Here is a 20,769-nt window from a genome sequence, read left to right as displayed (position 1 = left end):
TTATATACGGCATTTTCATGAAATTTTATATAAAAAGCACATTTTTCTGCACAATCTATGTTATGCATTTTATTTTGTGTGGCATCCATATTTAGTTTACTTTTAATCTTCTGACTACTATTTCTTCTTTCAGGAAAGAGAATTCAGTGAGAGTATTCCTGAGGAAACACTGCATGTTGCAGGAAAAGCCATTTCAGAAGAGGACAGGGAAACACTAATTGTAAGCCAAAGGATAGGAAGAAGCAAGAGACCTAAAAAAGACAGATTATCATGGCCAAAATTCCAGTCAATTAAAAATAAAAACATCCTGGGTCACAGAAGATCTCACAGTACATCTGATGCATACGAGTCTGCTATGCAGGATATTTCCCCTACAAGCACAGACACAGAGTCTCAATTTCAACAAGAGGTCCATATCAAAGGAAAAAAAGAAAGCCAAAAGAAACTGAAGTTCCCTATCATTGGATTCAAAATGCACAGATCCAAACCAGAACCACAAGACAAACAAAAAAAAGAAATAAAAACTGCACTGTTACCTGAAAAAGAAAAAATAGATAAAGAAGATAGCCTGGGAAATCCCGAAATCCTAACTGTTGAATACACCACGTCTCCTGCTTATGAAATTACAACAGGAGAGACACATGAAACCTTAACAAAAGACTTTAAAGATATGAAAAATGGCATTCTATCTCGTGCTAAAAAATGCCCTGAAGTTGAAATAAGCATTAAAACAGACAAGGAATCAACATCAAAATTTACTGTATCTGAAGAGCCAGTTATAACAGCAAAGATACCACACCCCAGTTTAGAAACAGCTAAACTGAAAGAAAGTCCAACTAAACAAATGTTGCCAGGGTCATCAAAATCCCGAAAAAAGAAACAGAAAGGGACAGCAGATAAAAAGGAAGGAGGAAGTGGAATTAACATACATATCATAGGTCAGACATCACAAGAATCTATAGAACAAAAAGGTCTAGAAATAGGCACTGCTAAAGCAGAATTACATAAAACATCTGACGTACTGGAAACAGGAAAAAAACAAGCAGAAGATGACACACAAATACTAACAATTCAAAAACCAAAAATTGGAATTTCAATGCCCAAGGAAAAGGAGCAAGAAACTAAAAACACCAAACTGAGAAGTGATGTTCCCCATTCACCACTAGAAAAAACAGCTGATACAAGTTCAGAGAATGGCAAAAATTTGGATGTGAAACCTCAAATGCCTGATGCACAAACAGAAGTATCTACTTGGAAAATACAGATGCCATCATTCAAAATACCCAAAACACATAAAGCTGACACAAAACTACAAAGTGAAGAAACCATAGTTGGATTGCTGGATACTGTAAAGAAGGAACAGGTAGAAGATGGCATGACCACAAGTGACAAAAACTTCATTGCAGTGAAGACAGGGGAAAAAGATATAGAGGGAAAAGAAAGCAAATTCAGAATGCCGAAGTTAAAATTACCCACATTTTCCTGGGCAAAAGATGGGACAGGCCAAGTTGAGGGTCAGATAAGTGACAGGGAGGGAACAGTGCAATCCACAGAAGAAGGTACAAAACCAGAAATGAGTATATCAGGAGGAGTGAAGATTACGAGAACTGAAAATGAAGTCCAGATGTCCAAGGACAAAATAAGTGACAAAGATATCAGAAAAAGCACAGAAGTCCAGACAGCAAGTCAAAAAACGTTAAATGTAAAACTTTTCTCATCAAACACTAATTTGGAAGACATAGAAGAAAGAACAATAAAACCAGACATACAAACAAGAAAGGGCGAATTCAATATAGCATCAAGGGAATCAAAAGACTCACAAAATAGAGAAGCTCCCCAGATGGACATCAGCCTGCAGGCCCCCGAGGCGACCCTCACCCTCGAAGGGGAAGCCAAGACCCCGGAGAAGGAGGCGGCCAAGACCAAGGACGGCAAGTTCAAGATGCCCAAGTTCGGCATGCCTTCCTTTGGCTGGGCCAGCAGCAGAGAGGCCAAGGGCTCTGCGGCCGCCGAGGCGGACGTCAGCCTCAAGGAGCCCCAGGTGACGGTGCCCGCGGGAAGCGCCGAAGTCGACGTGACCCTGCCCGGGGCCGAGATCCAAGCGCCCGGCGTGGAGGTGACCGTTGAGACGGCCGCCGGAGGAGACGGAGAGAAAGGCCGATTCAAGATGCCCAGCGTCAAGCTGCCCAAAGTCAAAGCGCCCCACGTGCAGGTCAGCCTGCCAAAGGCCGAGGTCTCGGTGCCCAAGGCTCAGGCCGAAGTCCAGGAGGGCGAAGTCGCCCTGCAGGCGCCCGACGTCGAAGGCGGCCTGGAGGTGGCTGCCGGCAAAGTTGAGGGCGGCGGCATGAAACTACACATGCCGAAAGTCAAGGTGCCCAGCGTGGTCTTCTCCAAGCCGACCGTCAAGGCTCCCAAACTGGACGCAGACGTCAGCCTGCCCAAAGTCGACGCCAGCCTCCCAGAGGCAGACCTCAAGGCCGGCACCGGCGACATCAGCATCACGGCCCCCGACATCAAGCTGCCCTCCGTCGAGGCCTCCCTCGAGCTCCAGGCGCCCGAGATAGACCTCAAAGCCGCCTCTGCAGAAGCCTCGCTCGACGGGGCCAAGCTGGAAGCCACAGGCCTGAAAGGGAAGCTTAAGATGCCCAAGTTCGACAAGCCCAAATTCGGAGTGTCGCTCCCCAGGGCGGAAGGGCCCGAAGGCCAGGTCAGCCTGCCCACCGTAGAGGTCGACCTCCCCTCTGCCACCGTGACGGCCGCAGGGGAGGGCCCCGCCCTGGGCCTCAAAGCGGACGTCCCCGCTGCCAAAACCGACGGGGACGGCTGGAAGCTGGAGAAGCCCTCCCTCAAAATGCCCAAAGCTGACATCAAAGCTCCCAAGGTGGACATCAGCCTCCCGTCCGTCGACGTCAGCCTCCCGAAGGCCAGCGTCGACCTGCAGGCCCCCGAGGCGACCCTCACCCTCGAAGGGGAAGCCAAGACCCCGGAGAAGGAGGCGGCCAAGACCAAGGACGGCAAGTTCAAGATGCCCAAGTTCGGCATGCCTTCCTTTGGCTGGGCCAGCAGCAGAGAGGCCAAGGGCTCTGCGGCCGCCGAGGCGGACGTCAGCCTCAAGGAGCCCCAGGTGACGGTGCCCGCGGGAAGCGCCGAAGTCGACGTGACCCTGCCCGGGGCCGAGATCCAAGCGCCCGGCGTGGAGGTGACCGTTGAGACGGCCGCCGGAGGAGACGGAGAGAAAGGCCGATTCAAGATGCCCAGCGTCAAGCTGCCCAAAGTCAAAGCGCCCCACGTGCAGGTCAGCCTGCCAAAGGCCGAGGTCTCGGTGCCCAAGGCTCAGGCCGAAGTCCAGGAGGGCGAAGTCGCCCTGCAGGCGCCCGACGTCGAAGGCGGCCTGGAGGTGGCTGCCGGCAAAGTTGAGGGCGGCGGCATGAAACTACACATGCCGAAAGTCAAGGTGCCCAGCGTGGTCTTCTCCAAGCCGACCGTCAAGGCTCCCAAACTGGACGCAGACGTCAGCCTGCCCAAAGTCGACGCCAGCCTCCCAGAGGCAGACCTCAAGGCCGGCACCGGCGACATCAGCATCACGGCCCCCGACATCAAGCTGCCCTCCGTCGAGGCCTCCCTCGAGCTCCAGGCGCCCGAGATAGACCTCAAAGCCGCCTCTGCAGAAGCCTCGCTCGACGGGGCCAAGCTGGAAGCCACAGGCCTGAAAGGGAAGCTTAAGATGCCCAAGTTCGACAAGCCCAAATTCGGAGTGTCGCTCCCCAGGGCGGAAGGGCCCGAAGGCCAGGTCAGCCTGCCCACCGTAGAGGTCGACCTCCCCTCTGCCACCGTGACGGCCGCAGGGGAGGGCCCCGCCCTGGGCCTCAAAGCGGACGTCCCCGCTGCCAAAACCGACGGGGACGGCTGGAAGCTGGAGAAGCCCTCCCTCAAAATGCCCAAAGCTGACATCAAAGCTCCCAAGGTGGACATCAGCCTCCCGTCCGTCGACGTCAGCCTCCCGAAGGCCAGCGTCGACCTGCAGGCCCCCGAGGCGACCCTCACCCTCGAAGGGGAAGCCAAGACCCCGGAGAAGGAGGCGGCCAAGACCAAGGACGGCAAGTTCAAGATGCCCAAGTTCGGCATGCCTTCCTTTGGCTGGGCCAGCAGCAGAGAGGCCAAGGGCTCTGCGGCCGCCGAGGCGGACGTCAGCCTCAAGGAGCCCCAGGTGACGGTGCCCGCGGGAAGCGCCGAAGTCGACGTGACCCTGCCCGGGGCCGAGATCCAAGCGCCCGGCGTGGAGGTGACCGTTGAGACGGCCGCCGGAGGAGACGGAGAGAAAGGCCGATTCAAGATGCCCAGCGTCAAGCTGCCCAAAGTCAAAGCGCCCCACGTGCAGGTCAGCCTGCCAAAGGCCGAGGTCTCGGTGCCCAAGGCTCAGGCCGAAGTCCAGGAGGGCGAAGTCGCCCTGCAGGCGCCCGACGTCGAAGGCGGCCTGGAGGTGGCTGCCGGCAAAGTTGAGGGCGGCGGCATGAAACTACACATGCCGAAAGTCAAGGTGCCCAGCGTGGTCTTCTCCAAGCCGACCGTCAAGGCTCCCAAACTGGACGCAGACGTCAGCCTGCCCAAAGTCGACGCCAGCCTCCCAGAGGCAGACCTCAAGGCCGGCACCGGCGACATCAGCATCACGGCCCCCGACATCAAGCTGCCCTCCGTCGAGGCCTCCCTCGAGCTCCAGGCGCCCGAGATAGACCTCAAAGCCGCCTCTGCAGAAGCCTCGCTCGACGGGGCCAAGCTGGAAGCCACAGGCCTGAAAGGGAAGCTTAAGATGCCCAAGTTCGACAAGCCCAAATTCGGAGTGTCGCTCCCCAGGGCGGAAGGGCCCGAAGGCCAGGTCAGCCTGCCCACCGTAGAGGTCGACCTCCCCTCTGCCACCGTGACGGCCGCAGGGGAGGGCCCCGCCCTGGGCCTCAAAGCGGACGTCCCCGCTGCCAAAACCGACGGGGACGGCTGGAAGCTGGAGAAGCCCTCCCTCAAAATGCCCAAAGCTGACATCAAAGCTCCCAAGGTGGACATCAGCCTCCCGTCCGTCGACGTCAGCCTCCCGAAGGCCAGCGTCGACCTGCAGGCCCCCGAGGCGACCCTCACCCTCGAAGGGGAAGCCAAGACCCCGGAGAAGGAGGCGGCCAAGACCAAGGACGGCAAGTTCAAGATGCCCAAGTTCGGCATGCCTTCCTTTGGCTGGGCCAGCAGCAGAGAGGCCAAGGGCTCTGCGGCCGCCGAGGCGGACGTCAGCCTCAAGGAGCCCCAGGTGACGGTGCCCGCGGGAAGCGCCGAAGTCGACGTGACCCTGCCCGGGGCCGAGATCCAAGCGCCCGGCGTGGAGGTGACCGTTGAGACGGCCGCCGGAGGAGACGGAGAGAAAGGCCGATTCAAGATGCCCAGCGTCAAGCTGCCCAAAGTCAAAGCGCCCCACGTGCAGGTCAGCCTGCCAAAGGCCGAGGTCTCGGTGCCCAAGGCTCAGGCCGAAGTCCAGGAGGGCGAAGTCGCCCTGCAGGCGCCCGACGTCGAAGGCGGCCTGGAGGTGGCTGCCGGCAAAGTTGAGGGCGGCGGCATGAAACTACACATGCCGAAAGTCAAGGTGCCCAGCGTGGTCTTCTCCAAGCCGACCGTCAAGGCTCCCAAACTGGACGCAGACGTCAGCCTGCCCAAAGTCGACGCCAGCCTCCCAGAGGCAGACCTCAAGGCCGGCACCGGCGACATCAGCATCACGGCCCCCGACATCAAGCTGCCCTCCGTCGAGGCCTCCCTCGAGCTCCAGGCGCCCGAGATAGACCTCAAAGCCGCCTCTGCAGAAGCCTCGCTCGACGGGGCCAAGCTGGAAGCCACAGGCCTGAAAGGGAAGCTTAAGATGCCCAAGTTCGACAAGCCCAAATTCGGAGTGTCGCTCCCCAGGGCGGAAGGGCCCGAAGGCCAGGTCAGCCTGCCCACCGTAGAGGTCGACCTCCCCTCTGCCACCGTGACGGCCGCAGGGGAGGGCCCCGCCCTGGGCCTCAAAGCGGACGTCCCCGCTGCCAAAACCGACGGGGACGGCTGGAAGCTGGAGAAGCCCTCCCTCAAAATGCCCAAAGCTGACATCAAAGCTCCCAAGGTGGACATCAGCCTCCCGTCCGTCGACGTCAGCCTCCCGAAGGCCAGCGTCGACCTGCAGGCCCCCGAGGCGACCCTCACCCTCGAAGGGGAAGCCAAGACCCCGGAGAAGGAGGCGGCCAAGACCAAGGACGGCAAGTTCAAGATGCCCAAGTTCGGCATGCCTTCCTTTGGCTGGGCCAGCAGCAGAGAGGCCAAGGGCTCTGCGGCCGCCGAGGCGGACGTCAGCCTCAAGGAGCCCCAGGTGACGGTGCCCGCGGGAAGCGCCGAAGTCGACGTGACCCTGCCCGGGGCCGAGATCCAAGCGCCCGGCGTGGAGGTGACCGTTGAGACGGCCGCCGGAGGAGACGGAGAGAAAGGCCGATTCAAGATGCCCAGCGTCAAGCTGCCCAAAGTCAAAGCGCCCCACGTGCAGGTCAGCCTGCCAAAGGCCGAGGTCTCGGTGCCCAAGGCTCAGGCCGAAGTCCAGGAGGGCGAAGTCGCCCTGCAGGCGCCCGACGTCGAAGGCGGCCTGGAGGTGGCTGCCGGCAAAGTTGAGGGCGGCGGCATGAAACTACACATGCCGAAAGTCAAGGTGCCCAGCGTGGTCTTCTCCAAGCCGACCGTCAAGGCTCCCAAACTGGACGCAGACGTCAGCCTGCCCAAAGTCGACGCCAGCCTCCCAGAGGCAGACCTCAAGGCCGGCACCGGCGACATCAGCATCACGGCCCCCGACATCAAGCTGCCCTCCGTCGAGGCCTCCCTCGAGCTCCAGGCGCCCGAGATAGACCTCAAAGCCGCCTCTGCAGAAGCCTCGCTCGACGGGGCCAAGCTGGAAGCCACAGGCCTGAAAGGGAAGCTTAAGATGCCCAAGTTCGACAAGCCCAAATTCGGAGTGTCGCTCCCCAGGGCGGAAGGGCCCGAAGGCCAGGTCAGCCTGCCCACCGTAGAGGTCGACCTCCCCTCTGCCACCGTGACGGCCGCAGGGGAGGGCCCCGCCCTGGGCCTCAAAGCGGACGTCCCCGCTGCCAAAACCGACGGGGACGGCTGGAAGCTGGAGAAGCCCTCCCTCAAAATGCCCAAAGCTGACATCAAAGCTCCCAAGGTGGACATCAGCCTCCCGTCCGTCGACGTCAGCCTCCCGAAGGCCAGCGTCGACCTGCAGGCCCCCGAGGCGACCCTCACCCTCGAAGGGGAAGCCAAGACCCCGGAGAAGGAGGCGGCCAAGACCAAGGACGGCAAGTTCAAGATGCCCAAGTTCGGCATGCCTTCCTTTGGCTGGGCCAGCAGCAGAGAGGCCAAGGGCTCTGCGGCCGCCGAGGCGGACGTCAGCCTCAAGGAGCCCCAGGTGACGGTGCCCGCGGGAAGCGCCGAAGTCGACGTGACCCTGCCCGGGGCCGAGATCCAAGCGCCCGGCGTGGAGGTGACCGTTGAGACGGCCGCCGGAGGAGACGGAGAGAAAGGCCGATTCAAGATGCCCAGCGTCAAGCTGCCCAAAGTCAAAGCGCCCCACGTGCAGGTCAGCCTGCCAAAGGCCGAGGTCTCGGTGCCCAAGGCTCAGGCCGAAGTCCAGGAGGGCGAAGTCGCCCTGCAGGCGCCCGACGTCGAAGGCGGCCTGGAGGTGGCTGCCGGCAAAGTTGAGGGCGGCGGCATGAAACTACACATGCCGAAAGTCAAGGTGCCCAGCGTGGTCTTCTCCAAGCCGACCGTCAAGGCTCCCAAACTGGACGCAGACGTCAGCCTGCCCAAAGTCGACGCCAGCCTCCCAGAGGCAGACCTCAAGGCCGGCACCGGCGACATCAGCATCACGGCCCCCGACATCAAGCTGCCCTCCGTCGAGGCCTCCCTCGAGCTCCAGGCGCCCGAGATAGACCTCAAAGCCGCCTCTGCAGAAGCCTCGCTCGACGGGGCCAAGCTGGAAGCCACAGGCCTGAAAGGGAAGCTTAAGATGCCCAAGTTCGACAAGCCCAAATTCGGAGTGTCGCTCCCCAGGGCGGAAGGGCCCGAAGGCCAGGTCAGCCTGCCCACCGTAGAGGTCGACCTCCCCTCTGCCACCGTGACGGCCGCAGGGGAGGGCCCCGCCCTGGGCCTCAAAGCGGACGTCCCCGCTGCCAAAACCGACGGGGACGGCTGGAAGCTGGAGAAGCCCTCCCTCAAAACGCCCAAAGCTGACATCAAAGCTCCCAAGGTGGACATCAGCCTCCCGTCCGTCGACGTCAGCCTCCCGAAGGCCAGCGTCGACCTGCAGGCCCCCGAGGCGACCCTCACCCTCGAAGGGGAAGCCAAGACCCCGGAGAAGGAGGCGGCCAAGACCAAGGACGGCAAGTTCAAGATGCCCAAGTTCGGCATGCCTTCCTTTGGCTGGGCCAGCAGCAGAGAGGCCAAGGGCTCTGCGGCCGCCGAGGCGGACGTCAGCCTCAAGGAGCCCCAGGTGACGGTGCCCGCGGGAAGCGCCGAAGTCGACGTGACCCTGCCCGGGGCCGAGATCCAAGCGCCCGGCGTGGAGGTGACCGTTGAGACGGCCGCCGGAGGAGACGGAGAGAAAGGCCGATTCAAGATGCCCAGCGTCAAGCTGCCCAAAGTCAAAGCGCCCCACGTGCAGGTCAGCCTGCCAAAGGCCGAGGTCTCGGTGCCCAAGGCTCAGGCCGAAGTCCAGGAGGGCGAAGTCGCCCTGCAGGCGCCCGACGTCGAAGGCGGCCTGGAGGTGGCTGCCGGCAAAGTTGAGGGCGGCGGCATGAAACTACACATGCCGAAAGTCAAGGTGCCCAGCGTGGTCTTCTCCAAGCCGACCGTCAAGGCTCCCAAACTGGACGCAGACGTCAGCCTGCCCAAAGTCGACGCCAGCCTCCCAGAGGCAGACCTCAAGGCCGGCACCGGCGACATCAGCATCACGGCCCCCGACATCAAGCTGCCCTCCGTCGAGGCCTCCCTCGAGCTCCAGGCGCCCGAGATAGACCTCAAAGCCGCCTCTGCAGAAGCCTCGCTCGACGGGGCCAAGCTGGAAGCCACAGGCCTGAAAGGGAAGCTTAAGATGCCCAAGTTCGACAAGCCCAAATTCGGAGTGTCGCTCCCCAGGGCGGAAGGGCCCGAAGGCCAGGTCAGCCTGCCCACCGTAGAGGTCGACCTCCCCTCTGCCACCGTGACGGCCGCAGGGGAGGGCCCCGCCCTGGGCCTCAAAGCGGACGTCCCCGCTGCCAAAACCGACGGGGACGGCTGGAAGCTGGAGAAGCCCTCCCTCAAAACGCCCAAAGCTGACATCAAAGCTCCCAAGGTGGACATCAGCCTCCCGTCCGTCGACGTCAGCCTCCCGAAGGCCAGCGTCGACCTGCAGGCCCCCGAGGCGACCCTCACCCTCGAAGGGGAAGCCAAGACCCCGGAGAAGGAGGCGGCCAAGACCAAGGACGGCAAGTTCAAGATGCCCAAGTTCGGCATGCCTTCCTTTGGCTGGGCCAGCAGCAGAGAGGCCAAGGGCTCTGCGGCCGCCGAGGCGGACGTCAGCCTCAAGGAGCCCCAGGTGACGGTGCCCGCGGGAAGCGCCGAAGTCGACGTGACCCTGCCCGGGGCCGAGATCCAAGCGCCCGGCGTGGAGGTGACCGTTGAGACGGCCGCCGGAGGAGACGGAGAGAAAGGCCGATTCAAGATGCCCAGCGTCAAGCTGCCCAAAGTCAAAGCGCCCCACGTGCAGGTCAGCCTGCCAAAGGCCGAGGTCTCGGTGCCCAAGGCTCAGGCCGAAGTCCAGGAGGGCGAAGTCGCCCTGCAGGCGCCCGACGTCGAAGGCGGCCTGGAGGTGGCTGCCGGCAAAGTTGAGGGCGGCGGCATGAAACTACACATGCCGAAAGTCAAGGTGCCCAGCGTGGTCTTCTCCAAGCCGACCGTCAAGGCTCCCAAACTGGACGCAGACGTCAGCCTGCCCAAAGTCGACGCCAGCCTCCCAGAGGCAGACCTCAAGGCCGGCACCGGCGACATCAGCATCACGGCCCCCGACATCAAGCTGCCCTCCGTCGAGGCCTCCCTCGAGCTCCAGGCGCCCGAGATAGACCTCAAAGCCGCCTCTGCAGAAGCCTCGCTCGACGGGGCCAAGCTGGAAGCCACAGGCCTGAAAGGGAAGCTTAAGATGCCCAAGTTCGACAAGCCCAAATTCGGAGTGTCGCTCCCCAGGGCGGAAGGGCCCGAAGGCCAGGTCAGCCTGCCCACCGTAGAGGTCGACCTCCCCTCTGCCACCGTGACGGCCGCAGGGGAGGGCCCCGCCCTGGGCCTCAAAGCGGACGTCCCCGCTGCCAAAACCGACGGGGACGGCTGGAAGCTGGAGAAGCCCTCCCTCAAAACGCCCAAAGCTGACATCAAAGCTCCCAAGGTGGACATCAGCCTCCCGTCCGTCGACGTCAGCCTCCCGAAGGCCAGCGTCGACCTGCAGGCCCCCGAGGCGACCCTCACCCTCGAAGGGGAAGCCAAGACCCCGGAGAAGGAGGCGGCCAAGACCAAGGACGGCAAGTTCAAGATGCCCAAGTTCGGCATGCCTTCCTTTGGCTGGGCCAGCAGCAGAGAGGCCAAGGGCTCTGCGGCCGCCGAGGCGGACGTCAGCCTCAAGGAGCCCCAGGTGACGGTGCCCGCGGGAAGCGCCGAAGTCGACGTGACCCTGCCCGGGGCCGAGATCCAAGCGCCCGGCGTGGAGGTGACCGTTGAGACGGCCGCCGGAGGAGACGGAGAGAAAGGCCGATTCAAGATGCCCAGCGTCAAGCTGCCCAAAGTCAAAGCGCCCCACGTGCAGGTCAGCCTGCCAAAGGCCGAGGTCTCGGTGCCCAAGGCTCAGGCCGAAGTCCAGGAGGGCGAAGTCGCCCTGCAGGCGCCCGACGTCGAAGGCGGCCTGGAGGTGGCTGCCGGCAAAGTTGAGGGCGGCGGCATGAAACTACACATGCCGAAAGTCAAGGTGCCCAGCGTGGTCTTCTCCAAGCCGACCGTCAAGGCTCCCAAACTGGACGCAGACGTCAGCCTGCCCAAAGTCGACGCCAGCCTCCCAGAGGCAGACCTCAAGGCCGGCACCGGCGACATCAGCATCACGGCCCCCGACATCAAGCTGCCCTCCGTCGAGGCCTCCCTCGAGCTCCAGGCGCCCGAGATAGACCTCAAAGCCGCCTCTGCAGAAGCCTCGCTCGACGGGGCCAAGCTGGAAGCCACAGGCCTGAAAGGGAAGCTTAAGATGCCCAAGTTCGACAAGCCCAAATTCGGAGTGTCGCTCCCCAGGGCGGAAGGGCCCGAAGGCCAGGTCAGCCTGCCCACCGTAGAGGTCGACCTCCCCTCTGCCACCGTGACGGCCGCAGGGGAGGGCCCCGCCCTGGGCCTCAAAGCGGACGTCCCCGCTGCCAAAACCGACGGGGACGGCTGGAAGCTGGAGAAGCCCTCCCTCAAAACGCCCAAAGCTGACATCAAAGCTCCCAAGGTGGACATCAGCCTCCCGTCCGTCGACGTCAGCCTCCCGAAGGCCAGCGTCGACCTGCAGGCCCCCGAGGCGACCCTCACCCTCGAAGGGGAAGCCAAGACCCCGGAGAAGGAGGCGGCCAAGACCAAGGACGGCAAGTTCAAGATGCCCAAGTTCGGCATGCCTTCCTTTGGCTGGGCCAGCAGCAGAGAGGCCAAGGGCTCTGCGGCCGCCGAGGCGGACGTCAGCCTCAAGGAGCCCCAGGTGACGGTGCCCGCGGGAAGCGCCGAAGTCGACGTGACCCTGCCCGGGGCCGAGATCCAAGCGCCCGGCGTGGAGGTGACCGTTGAGACGGCCGCCGGAGGAGACGGAGAGAAAGGCCGATTCAAGATGCCCAGCGTCAAGCTGCCCAAAGTCAAAGCGCCCCACGTGCAGGTCAGCCTGCCAAAGGCCGAGGTCTCGGTGCCCAAGGCTCAGGCCGAAGTCCAGGAGGGCGAAGTCGCCCTGCAGGCGCCCGACGTCGAAGGCGGCCTGGAGGTGGCTGCCGGCAAAGTTGAGGGCGGCGGCATGAAACTACACATGCCGAAAGTCAAGGTGCCCAGCGTGGTCTTCTCCAAGCCGACCGTCAAGGCTCCCAAACTGGACGCAGACGTCAGCCTGCCCAAAGTCGACGCCAGCCTCCCAGAGGCAGACCTCAAGGCCGGCACCGGCGACATCAGCATCACGGCCCCCGACATCAAGCTGCCCTCCGTCGAGGCCTCCCTCGAGCTCCAGGCGCCCGAGATAGACCTCAAAGCCGCCTCTGCAGAAGCCTCGCTCGACGGGGCCAAGCTGGAAGCCACAGGCCTGAAAGGGAAGCTTAAGATGCCCAAGTTCGACAAGCCCAAATTCGGAGTGTCGCTCCCCAGGGCGGAAGGGCCCGAAGGCCAGGTCAGCCTGCCCACCGTAGAGGTCGACCTCCCCTCTGCCACCGTGACGGCCGCAGGGGAGGGCCCCGCCCTGGGCCTCAAAGCGGACGTCCCCGCTGCCAAAACCGACGGGGACGGCTGGAAGCTGGAGAAGCCCTCCCTCAAAACGCCCAAAGCTGACATCAAAGCTCCCAAGGTGGACATCAGCCTCCCGTCCGTCGACGTCAGCCTCCCGAAGGCCAGCGTCGACCTGCAGGCCCCCGAGGCGACCCTCACCCTCGAAGGGGAAGCCAAGACCCCGGAGAAGGAGGCGGCCAAGACCAAGGACGGCAAGTTCAAGATGCCCAAGTTCGGCATGCCTTCCTTTGGCTGGGCCAGCAGCAGAGAGGCCAAGGGCTCTGCGGCCGCCGAGGCGGACGTCAGCCTCAAGGAGCCCCAGGTGACGGTGCCCGCGGGAAGCGCCGAAGTCGACGTGACCCTGCCCGGGGCCGAGATCCAAGCGCCCGGCGTGGAGGTGACCGTTGAGACGGCCGCCGGAGGAGACGGAGAGAAAGGCCGATTCAAGATGCCCAGCGTCAAGCTGCCCAAAGTCAAAGCGCCCCACGTGCAGGTCAGCCTGCCAAAGGCCGAGGTCTCGGTGCCCAAGGCTCAGGCCGAAGTCCAGGAGGGCGAAGTCGCCCTGCAGGCGCCCGACGTCGAAGGCGGCCTGGAGGTGGCTGCCGGCAAAGTTGAGGGCGGCGGCATGAAACTACACATGCCGAAAGTCAAGGTGCCCAGCGTGGTCTTCTCCAAGCCGACCGTCAAGGCTCCCAAACTGGACGCAGACGTCAGCCTGCCCAAAGTCGACGCCAGCCTCCCAGAGGCAGACCTCAAGGCCGGCACCGGCGACATCAGCATCACGGCCCCCGACATCAAGCTGCCCTCCGTCGAGGCCTCCCTCGAGCTCCAGGCGCCCGAGATAGACCTCAAAGCCGCCTCTGCAGAAGCCTCGCTCGACGGGGCCAAGCTGGAAGCCACAGGCCTGAAAGGGAAGCTTAAGATGCCCAAGTTCGACAAGCCCAAATTCGGAGTGTCGCTCCCCAGGGCGGAAGGGCCCGAAGGCCAGGTCAGCCTGCCCACCGTAGAGGTCGACCTCCCCTCTGCCACCGTGACGGCCGCAGGGGAGGGCCCCGCCCTGGGCCTCAAAGCGGACGTCCCCGCTGCCAAAACCGACGGGGACGGCTGGAAGCTGGAGAAGCCCTCCCTCAAAACGCCCAAAGCTGACATCAAAGCTCCCAAGGTGGACATCAGCCTCCCGTCCGTCGACGTCAGCCTCCCGAAGGCCAGCGTCGACCTGCAGGCCCCCGAGGCGACCCTCACCCTCGAAGGGGAAGCCAAGACCCCGGAGAAGGAGGCGGCCAAGACCAAGGACGGCAAGTTCAAGATGCCCAAGTTCGGCATGCCTTCCTTTGGCTGGGCCAGCAGCAGAGAGGCCAAGGGCTCTGCGGCCGCCGAGGCGGACGTCAGCCTCAAGGAGCCCCAGGTGACGGTGCCCGCGGGAAGCGCCGAAGTCGACGTGACCCTGCCCGGGGCCGAGATCCAAGCGCCCGGCGTGGAGGTGACCGTTGAGACGGCCGCCGGAGGAGACGGAGAGAAAGGCCGATTCAAGATGCCCAGCGTCAAGCTGCCCAAAGTCAAAGCGCCCCACGTGCAGGTCAGCCTGCCAAAGGCCGAGGTCTCGGTGCCCAAGGCTCAGGCCGAAGTCCAGGAGGGCGAAGTCGCCCTGCAGGCGCCCGACGTCGAAGGCGGCCTGGAGGTGGCTGCCGGCAAAGTTGAGGGCGGCGGCATGAAACTACACATGCCGAAAGTCAAGGTGCCCAGCGTGGTCTTCTCCAAGCCGACCGTCAAGGCTCCCAAACTGGACGCAGACGTCAGCCTGCCCAAAGTCGACGCCAGCCTCCCAGAGGCAGACCTCAAGGCCGGCACCGGCGACATCAGCATCACGGCCCCCGACATCAAGCTGCCCTCCGTCGAGGCCTCCCTCGAGCTCCAGGCGCCCGAGATAGACCTCAAAGCCGCCTCTGCAGAAGCCTCGCTCGACGGGGCCAAGCTGGAAGCCACAGGCCTGAAAGGGAAGCTTAAGATGCCCAAGTTCGACAAGCCCAAATTCGGAGTGTCGCTCCCCAGGGCGGAAGGGCCCGAAGGCCAGGTCAGCCTGCCCACCGTAGAGGTCGACCTCCCCTCTGCCACCGTGACGGCCGCAGGGGAGGGCCCCGCCCTGGGCCTCAAAGCGGACGTCCCCGCTGCCAAAACCGACGGGGACGGCTGGAAGCTGGAGAAGCCCTCCCTCAAAACGCCCAAAGCTGACATCAAAGCTCCCAAGGTGGACATCAGCCTCCCGTCCGTCGACGTCAGCCTCCCGAAGGCCAGCGTCGACCTGCAGGCCCCCGAGGCGACCCTCACCCTCGAAGGGGAAGCCAAGACCCCGGAGAAGGAGGCGGCCAAGACCAAGGACGGCAAGTTCAAGATGCCCAAGTTCGGCATGCCTTCCTTTGGCTGGGCCAGCAGCAGAGAGGCCAAGGGCTCTGCGGCCGCCGAGGCGGACGTCAGCCTCAAGGAGCCCCAGGTGACGGTGCCCGCGGGAAGCGCCGAAGTCGACGTGACCCTGCCCGGGGCCGAGATCCAAGCACCTGCTTTTGAATTTGTCACAGATTCTTCCACTGAAAATGATCATGATATTAGTAAAGGTAAAGTGTCTTTTTTTAGAATGCCTGAAGTTTCACTTTCTAAAATTTCTAAACCGGATTTACAGAGTCAGTCCTTTGTTGATTTTTCAGTGTCAGAAGCTCATTGTTATTCTGTAACAGAGGAAACTCCTTCTGTTCTTTCAGTCAGTGTTCTCCCTGATAGTAAAGGAGATAATGCTTCTAAAAATATGAAATTCATAATTCCTAGCTTGGGTTTCTCCAAAGGTGACATTTGTTCCTCTAAAATTGAACATGATTCTCCATTACCAATAGAGGAAATTACTCTTACTAAATATCAAATCAGTGTGGAATCTGAATCAAAAATATTGTCTGTTTCTAATGAGAATTTGTCCATAACAGATGGTGGAATTTTAAAGGATGATCATTCTTTGGAGCAAGGAACTCTGAAGCTGGGAGAGAAAGCACCTGTTACTGAAATATGTGTCAGTGACTCAGAGGTTACAGTTAAAATTCCTAAATTCCGAAAACCAAAGTTTGGCCTTTCTTGGTCTAAGGCAAAACAAAAAGAAAGTGATGCTGTTTGCCAAGTGGAAAGCGAAGTTTCCAAAGGAAAGATAACATCTGATATGACTGATAAACCAACTCAAATCTGTGATGCCGAATTTGATGTAAAGATTCAGAAGCCTTCACCTGAAGCTGTTTCAGATGCACCAAAGTTGGATGTTAGTCTCCCATCAATGGAAGCTGTGATGCCAAAATTAGAAGTTGGAAGCCACGACCCAGATTTAGAGTGCAAGGCAGAACAGGGAATAGTCTCTGGAGAGAAGCACACTGAGGAGAAAGAAAAGAAATTTAAAACATCAAAATTCAAATTACCTTCATTTAGTTGGTCACCAAAGAAAGAAGCTATTGTTCCATCTGAAGCTGAGGTACATATTGAAGAACCCACTTTGTCTGTTTTATCTGGACACACAGAAACAGAATTAACAAGTGCTGAAAAAACATCAAGTGAAATTCCTTTGGGTGATGTAGAAATAAAAATTGAAGGTCCTGAAGGGAAAACAAAAATGTCTAAATTCCAAATGCCAAAGTTTGGAATTACACATTTTAAAGGGAAAGGGTCAGAAAAGGAGGTCAACCAATCCAAATCAGAAGTCAAGTTTCCCCAGCTAAAAGCAATGGTAGATATAGCTGACATTGCTGTTGAGGCACCAAATTTGGAGGTAGAATGTAATGCAGGAACAGAAACTGACAGCCCTAAAGTCAAAATGACCAAAGCTGATGAAAAAGCACCAGAACCTGATGTACACCTCCCATCAGCTGACATTTCTATTTTAAAAACAGACAGTGATATTCAGGATTCAGATGCCACACTAAAAATCAAAGGGGAAATAACACAAGATGGAGATGGAGAAGAGAAAGAGGGACATTTCAAAATACCAAAATTCAAACTTCCATCCTTCAGTTGGTCACCAAAGAAGGAAGCAAGTGTTAAACCAGATTCCGGAGCAACTTTAGAAGATCATAAACTTGCTGTAATGTCAAGCACAGCAGATACAGAAGTAAGAGGAGCTGCAACTGATGTTAAAGGTACTGGGCCATCCCTTGATCTGGAAGTATCTGCAGGAAAAGTTGAACAAAAAAGTCCAATAAAAAAACCTCAGTTTGCCATGCCTAAAATTTCTCTCTCCAAGATCAAGGTTCCCAAATCTCAGAGTCATTCACCAAAAGTTGAAGCTGATGCTACTACTAAAACAGAACAAGAGCGTGGTGATTCAATACAGATACCTGATATAGAAAGAAGTCATTCTGTAAGGACAGAGGAAGGGGCACAAATAAGTATAAAACTGGCTGATGTTAAGATCCCCAGTCTGGATTTTTCCAAAATGGAAACTGGAGCCTCTCAAAATAAAATGGAAGTCAGCTTGGCACAGATTTATGCTGCTCAGCCTCCCTCAGATGCAAGTTTTCAAGAGGTTGTTGTCCTAAAATCAAGCTCTACCAATGAAGATACCATTCAAAAAAAAAGCATGAAGTTCCCCAAAGGAGAAGCTGTGGGTGAACTGAGAAGCCCTGAAATAGTAACAGAAAGATCATCAGTTGCGGATGGAAGAAAGAATAAATTGGAAGGTTCTGAAGGGAAGATTAAAATGCACAAATTCCAGAAGCCATTTGGAATCTCCCTAACAAAAGGGAAAGGCCCAGAGACAGAGATCAGGTCTTCAAAACCAGAAGCTGAGCTTCCCCAGCTGAAAATGACAAATGAAGTTGCTGATGTTGCTGTGGGAGTTCCCGCATCAGAACTCACATCTGACATGTCAGATTCTGGAGTAGGTACTCACAAGATAAAAGCACCCCAGTTTCTGACAGCTGGCATTGAAGCTTCAGAGGTAGATGTAAGTTCCCAGTCAGTGTCTAAACCAGTGACAGAGGGAGTTATTGAGAGCATTGAGGAGAAAGAAATTAAATTAAAAGAAGAACAGGAAATAAAAGCTGAAGAAGTTCAGACTGAAGAACATCAGGGATGGTTTAAAATGCCAAAATTCAGAATACCTGCATTTGGCAGGACATCCTCAAAGGAAAAAAAAGGTGATGCTGATATTGAAAGAAGTACAGTAAAAGCTCAAGTAGGCATTCCTTCTGCCAAAGTACAAACTGAAACAAGTATTCTTGAAAAAACCTTACCACCTGCAGCTGCTGAAATTACTACTGAAAAAGAAGAGATTCAAAAATCAAGAGATTCTGTGAAAAGTTCTGATGTTAGCTCAGCAGTGGTGAAAGGAGATATTTCCGTATCCACAGGACAAACAAATATAGTGAATATTGCAAAACCTGAAACTTACGCAGACATAGTTAAGCATGGTGCTGAAGGACAAAAATCACGTACTTCAGAATTCACAGTATCTTCAGCAGAATTGTCTAAATCATGCCTAAGTGCCTCAGAAATTCACACAGACAACAGTTTAACAAATAGGTTTCCTCTGTGTACTCTGACTCTTCAAGAGCATAAAGTCAAATCACATTATACAGAAGTCCCAAAGGTAGAATGTTCCATTAAGTCAGAAACTTCAGGAGTAGGACATAAACTGTCATCAAGTGAAATTACTTTGGATGCAAGAGAGGAGAAAATAGATTGTAGTCTTCCAAAAGGAAAGGTAGATATTCAAAATCAAGAGGCAGTAATTAGAAAAGGAAAGGTAAAGGGTGAGATGAAAATTATAGCAGAAGACAGTGAAGGAAGCCAGTTAAAAAGGCCTTTGAGTGAATGGTCTACAATGAAAGGATCAGAAGATGGTGTTTTTGTTACAGCTAAGATCGAGGATGTAAAGGTAGAAGTTTCAGGAGTGAAGATGGATGTCAAAATGGCTAGAGTAGATCCTGAAATGAAATTTCAAGTGAAAAATGTTGAAAGGGACACGTCTGCAAGGGTGGAAGTGCAAGTTGAAGATAAAGCAGAAAGAAGTAAAATTAAAACATACAAGTTTAAGATTCCAAAGTTTGGGGTGTTGCATTCAGAAGTGAAGGGTTTAGAAGATGATACAAATCTGCCAAATTCAGAAGATGATTCAGTATCTAAGACTGAAATAGGCACAGCAGAAATGCAGTGTCAAAAGTCAAAAGGATCCATCAGCTTGGAAAGTCCAGCTCTAGATCACACAGAAGCATCTGCCAGAATAACAGTGGAAACACTGGACAAATCACAAGATGGCCCAGAAGTAAATATAAAAATTCCCAAACTAAAAATACCAAAATTCACTTTCAAAGCCCTCCCAACTGAAGCTGATGTTTCAGTGTCAAAAGTGGTAACAGATCCAAAGGGATCTAGTACTGACGTTGAAGTAGTAAAACTGCAAGCAAGCTCTGCGACCCCTGAGGAAACACCAGAGGTTCTGGAGGGTGGTGTTCAGAAAGCAAAAAGCAGAATTCTAACATTGACTGAACCTGACATCAAAACAGCACAGATGACTACTACCATAGAGTCTTCCCTTTCAAATGCAAGGCAAGACATTCACTGGTCATATGTAGCAGGCCAAGAAATAAGTGAGAAAGTAGAACCTGAACATGTTGCTATTGAGAGGTGTGAAATTTACACTACTGAAATACTGAAAGAATCAGAGGTTCTCTCATCAGAAGTCAAAACTGCTACTTTGGGATTCTCATTGATCAAGGCAAAGTTACCTGAGTCACATAGCAATTTAGAAGTGCTAGTCCAGCAGCCATCTCCAACAGAAGATCTATCAGTGAGCAAACCTATATGTGCTGATGAAAGCTTTGGAGTAGCAGCACAGACTGGCAGTGCTGAGCCTAAACTATCTGACAAACCACACACTGAGACTAAAGAATTTAGTGGAAAAGTAAGTTTGCCAAAGTTAAAGGAATTTGATGTTGAAGTAAAGCTTTCCAGTAAAGTTGAAGAGAGGCTTCCTAAGTCGTCAGAGGGAGTAACTGCATGTCCTTTCTCTAAAGGTGAGGATGTAGCTAAAGCGCTAGAAGATGAAGAAAAAGACATAAGCGATGAAAAAGAAAAGACTGATAGTAAAAGATCTCCTGGAAGATTCAAATTTTGGCTTCCAAGTATTGGTTTTTCATCTTCTACTGATGAAACAAGCATAAATTCAAAAACAGAAGTAAAAAAATCAGTTCCAGAAGATGTGAAACCTGCTGACACATCAGATAGTGATTCTTCTAAGCCAGCTGAAAAAACTGGGTGGTTTAGGTTTCCCAAGCTTGGTTTTTCATCTCCTACCAAAAAAGCTAAGACTGCTGACAGTGAAGAGATGGGTTACAAAGATGGAAGAATCTCAGATGAAGATAGCCCATCAGATAAACCTGATGTATTTTTTGATGCACAAGAAAGCTTATCACCTAAAGAAATGACAGAGAGCAAAAACATTGAAACTGATGGGGCCTCATCTGGCGTTCCAGTTTCTCGAACTATCGTGACATCGTCAGCAAGAACTGAACTAATCTTGTTGGAGGAAGAAAAAGATAGTCAATCTAATATTCCTGGATTACCAGCCAAATGAACATTGTCTTGTCTCAACCCTCAATGAAAATAAATAACCTAGATGTACAGAAAAGAATGTTTTATTAGTTTTCTAGTAAATGAAAATTAAACAAAACTCAAAGCTGTTATTCATGAAAGCAGTTGAACAGAATGTAACGCATTTAAATTTTCAAGTACATGGATGTGTTACACAATACACTAATAAAAATACTGATTTCTTCAAATCTACCCTGAAGGCAACAATTGCTATAACTACAGAGGAGCCTGTAGTTCAATAAATTCTGAAAAGGCACCTGAACCATGAAAGTAAACCACTGGAAGTCTTGATGATAACAAAAAGACTTGTTAAATAGGCTTCTCAGAAACACACTGATTATGTTTAGATTATAGACTATTTCCAGAATGGAATATAGACTAGCACTATGAGAACTATACTTAACCTTTTTAGATTTTGGGCCTTTCTGACCTATTTTTGTTTGGTTGATTTGTTTTGGGTTTTTTTTTTATTAAAATATTTTTCTTCATTTCAGCTAAGGTAATATGTATATTCCATGAGCATTTTAAAATGCAAAACAAAAGCTAAATAGTAGTAATGCTTTACCTCTTCCTCTCTTTACATTTTTTTATTATTGTGGTGGGTCA

At 55.9% G+C, this 20,769-nt stretch overlaps 1 protein-coding gene across 1 annotated transcript in view; it reads left to right on the top strand.

Moving 5' to 3' along the window:
• AHNAK2 (AHNAK nucleoprotein 2) overlaps positions 1-20,613 on the top strand; it is a 119,201-nt gene extending 98,588 nt beyond the window's left edge. The window contains exon 8 of the mRNA XM_054400668.1: positions 134-20,613. Within this exon, the coding sequence (XP_054256643.1) occupies positions 134-20,146 (20,013 nt within the window). The 3' untranslated portion in view covers positions 20,147-20,613. The remainder of the gene's footprint in view (positions 1-133) is intronic.
• Positions 20,614-20,769: the final 156 nt, after the last annotated feature.

Source organism: Indicator indicator, chromosome 4 (assembly GCF_027791375.1).
Source record: "Indicator indicator isolate 239-I01 chromosome 4, UM_Iind_1.1, whole genome shotgun sequence".
In the NCBI taxonomy this organism is placed as follows: domain Eukaryota; kingdom Metazoa; phylum Chordata; class Aves; order Piciformes; family Indicatoridae; genus Indicator; species Indicator indicator.
This window is presented reverse-complemented; position numbering and strand designations above follow the sequence as displayed.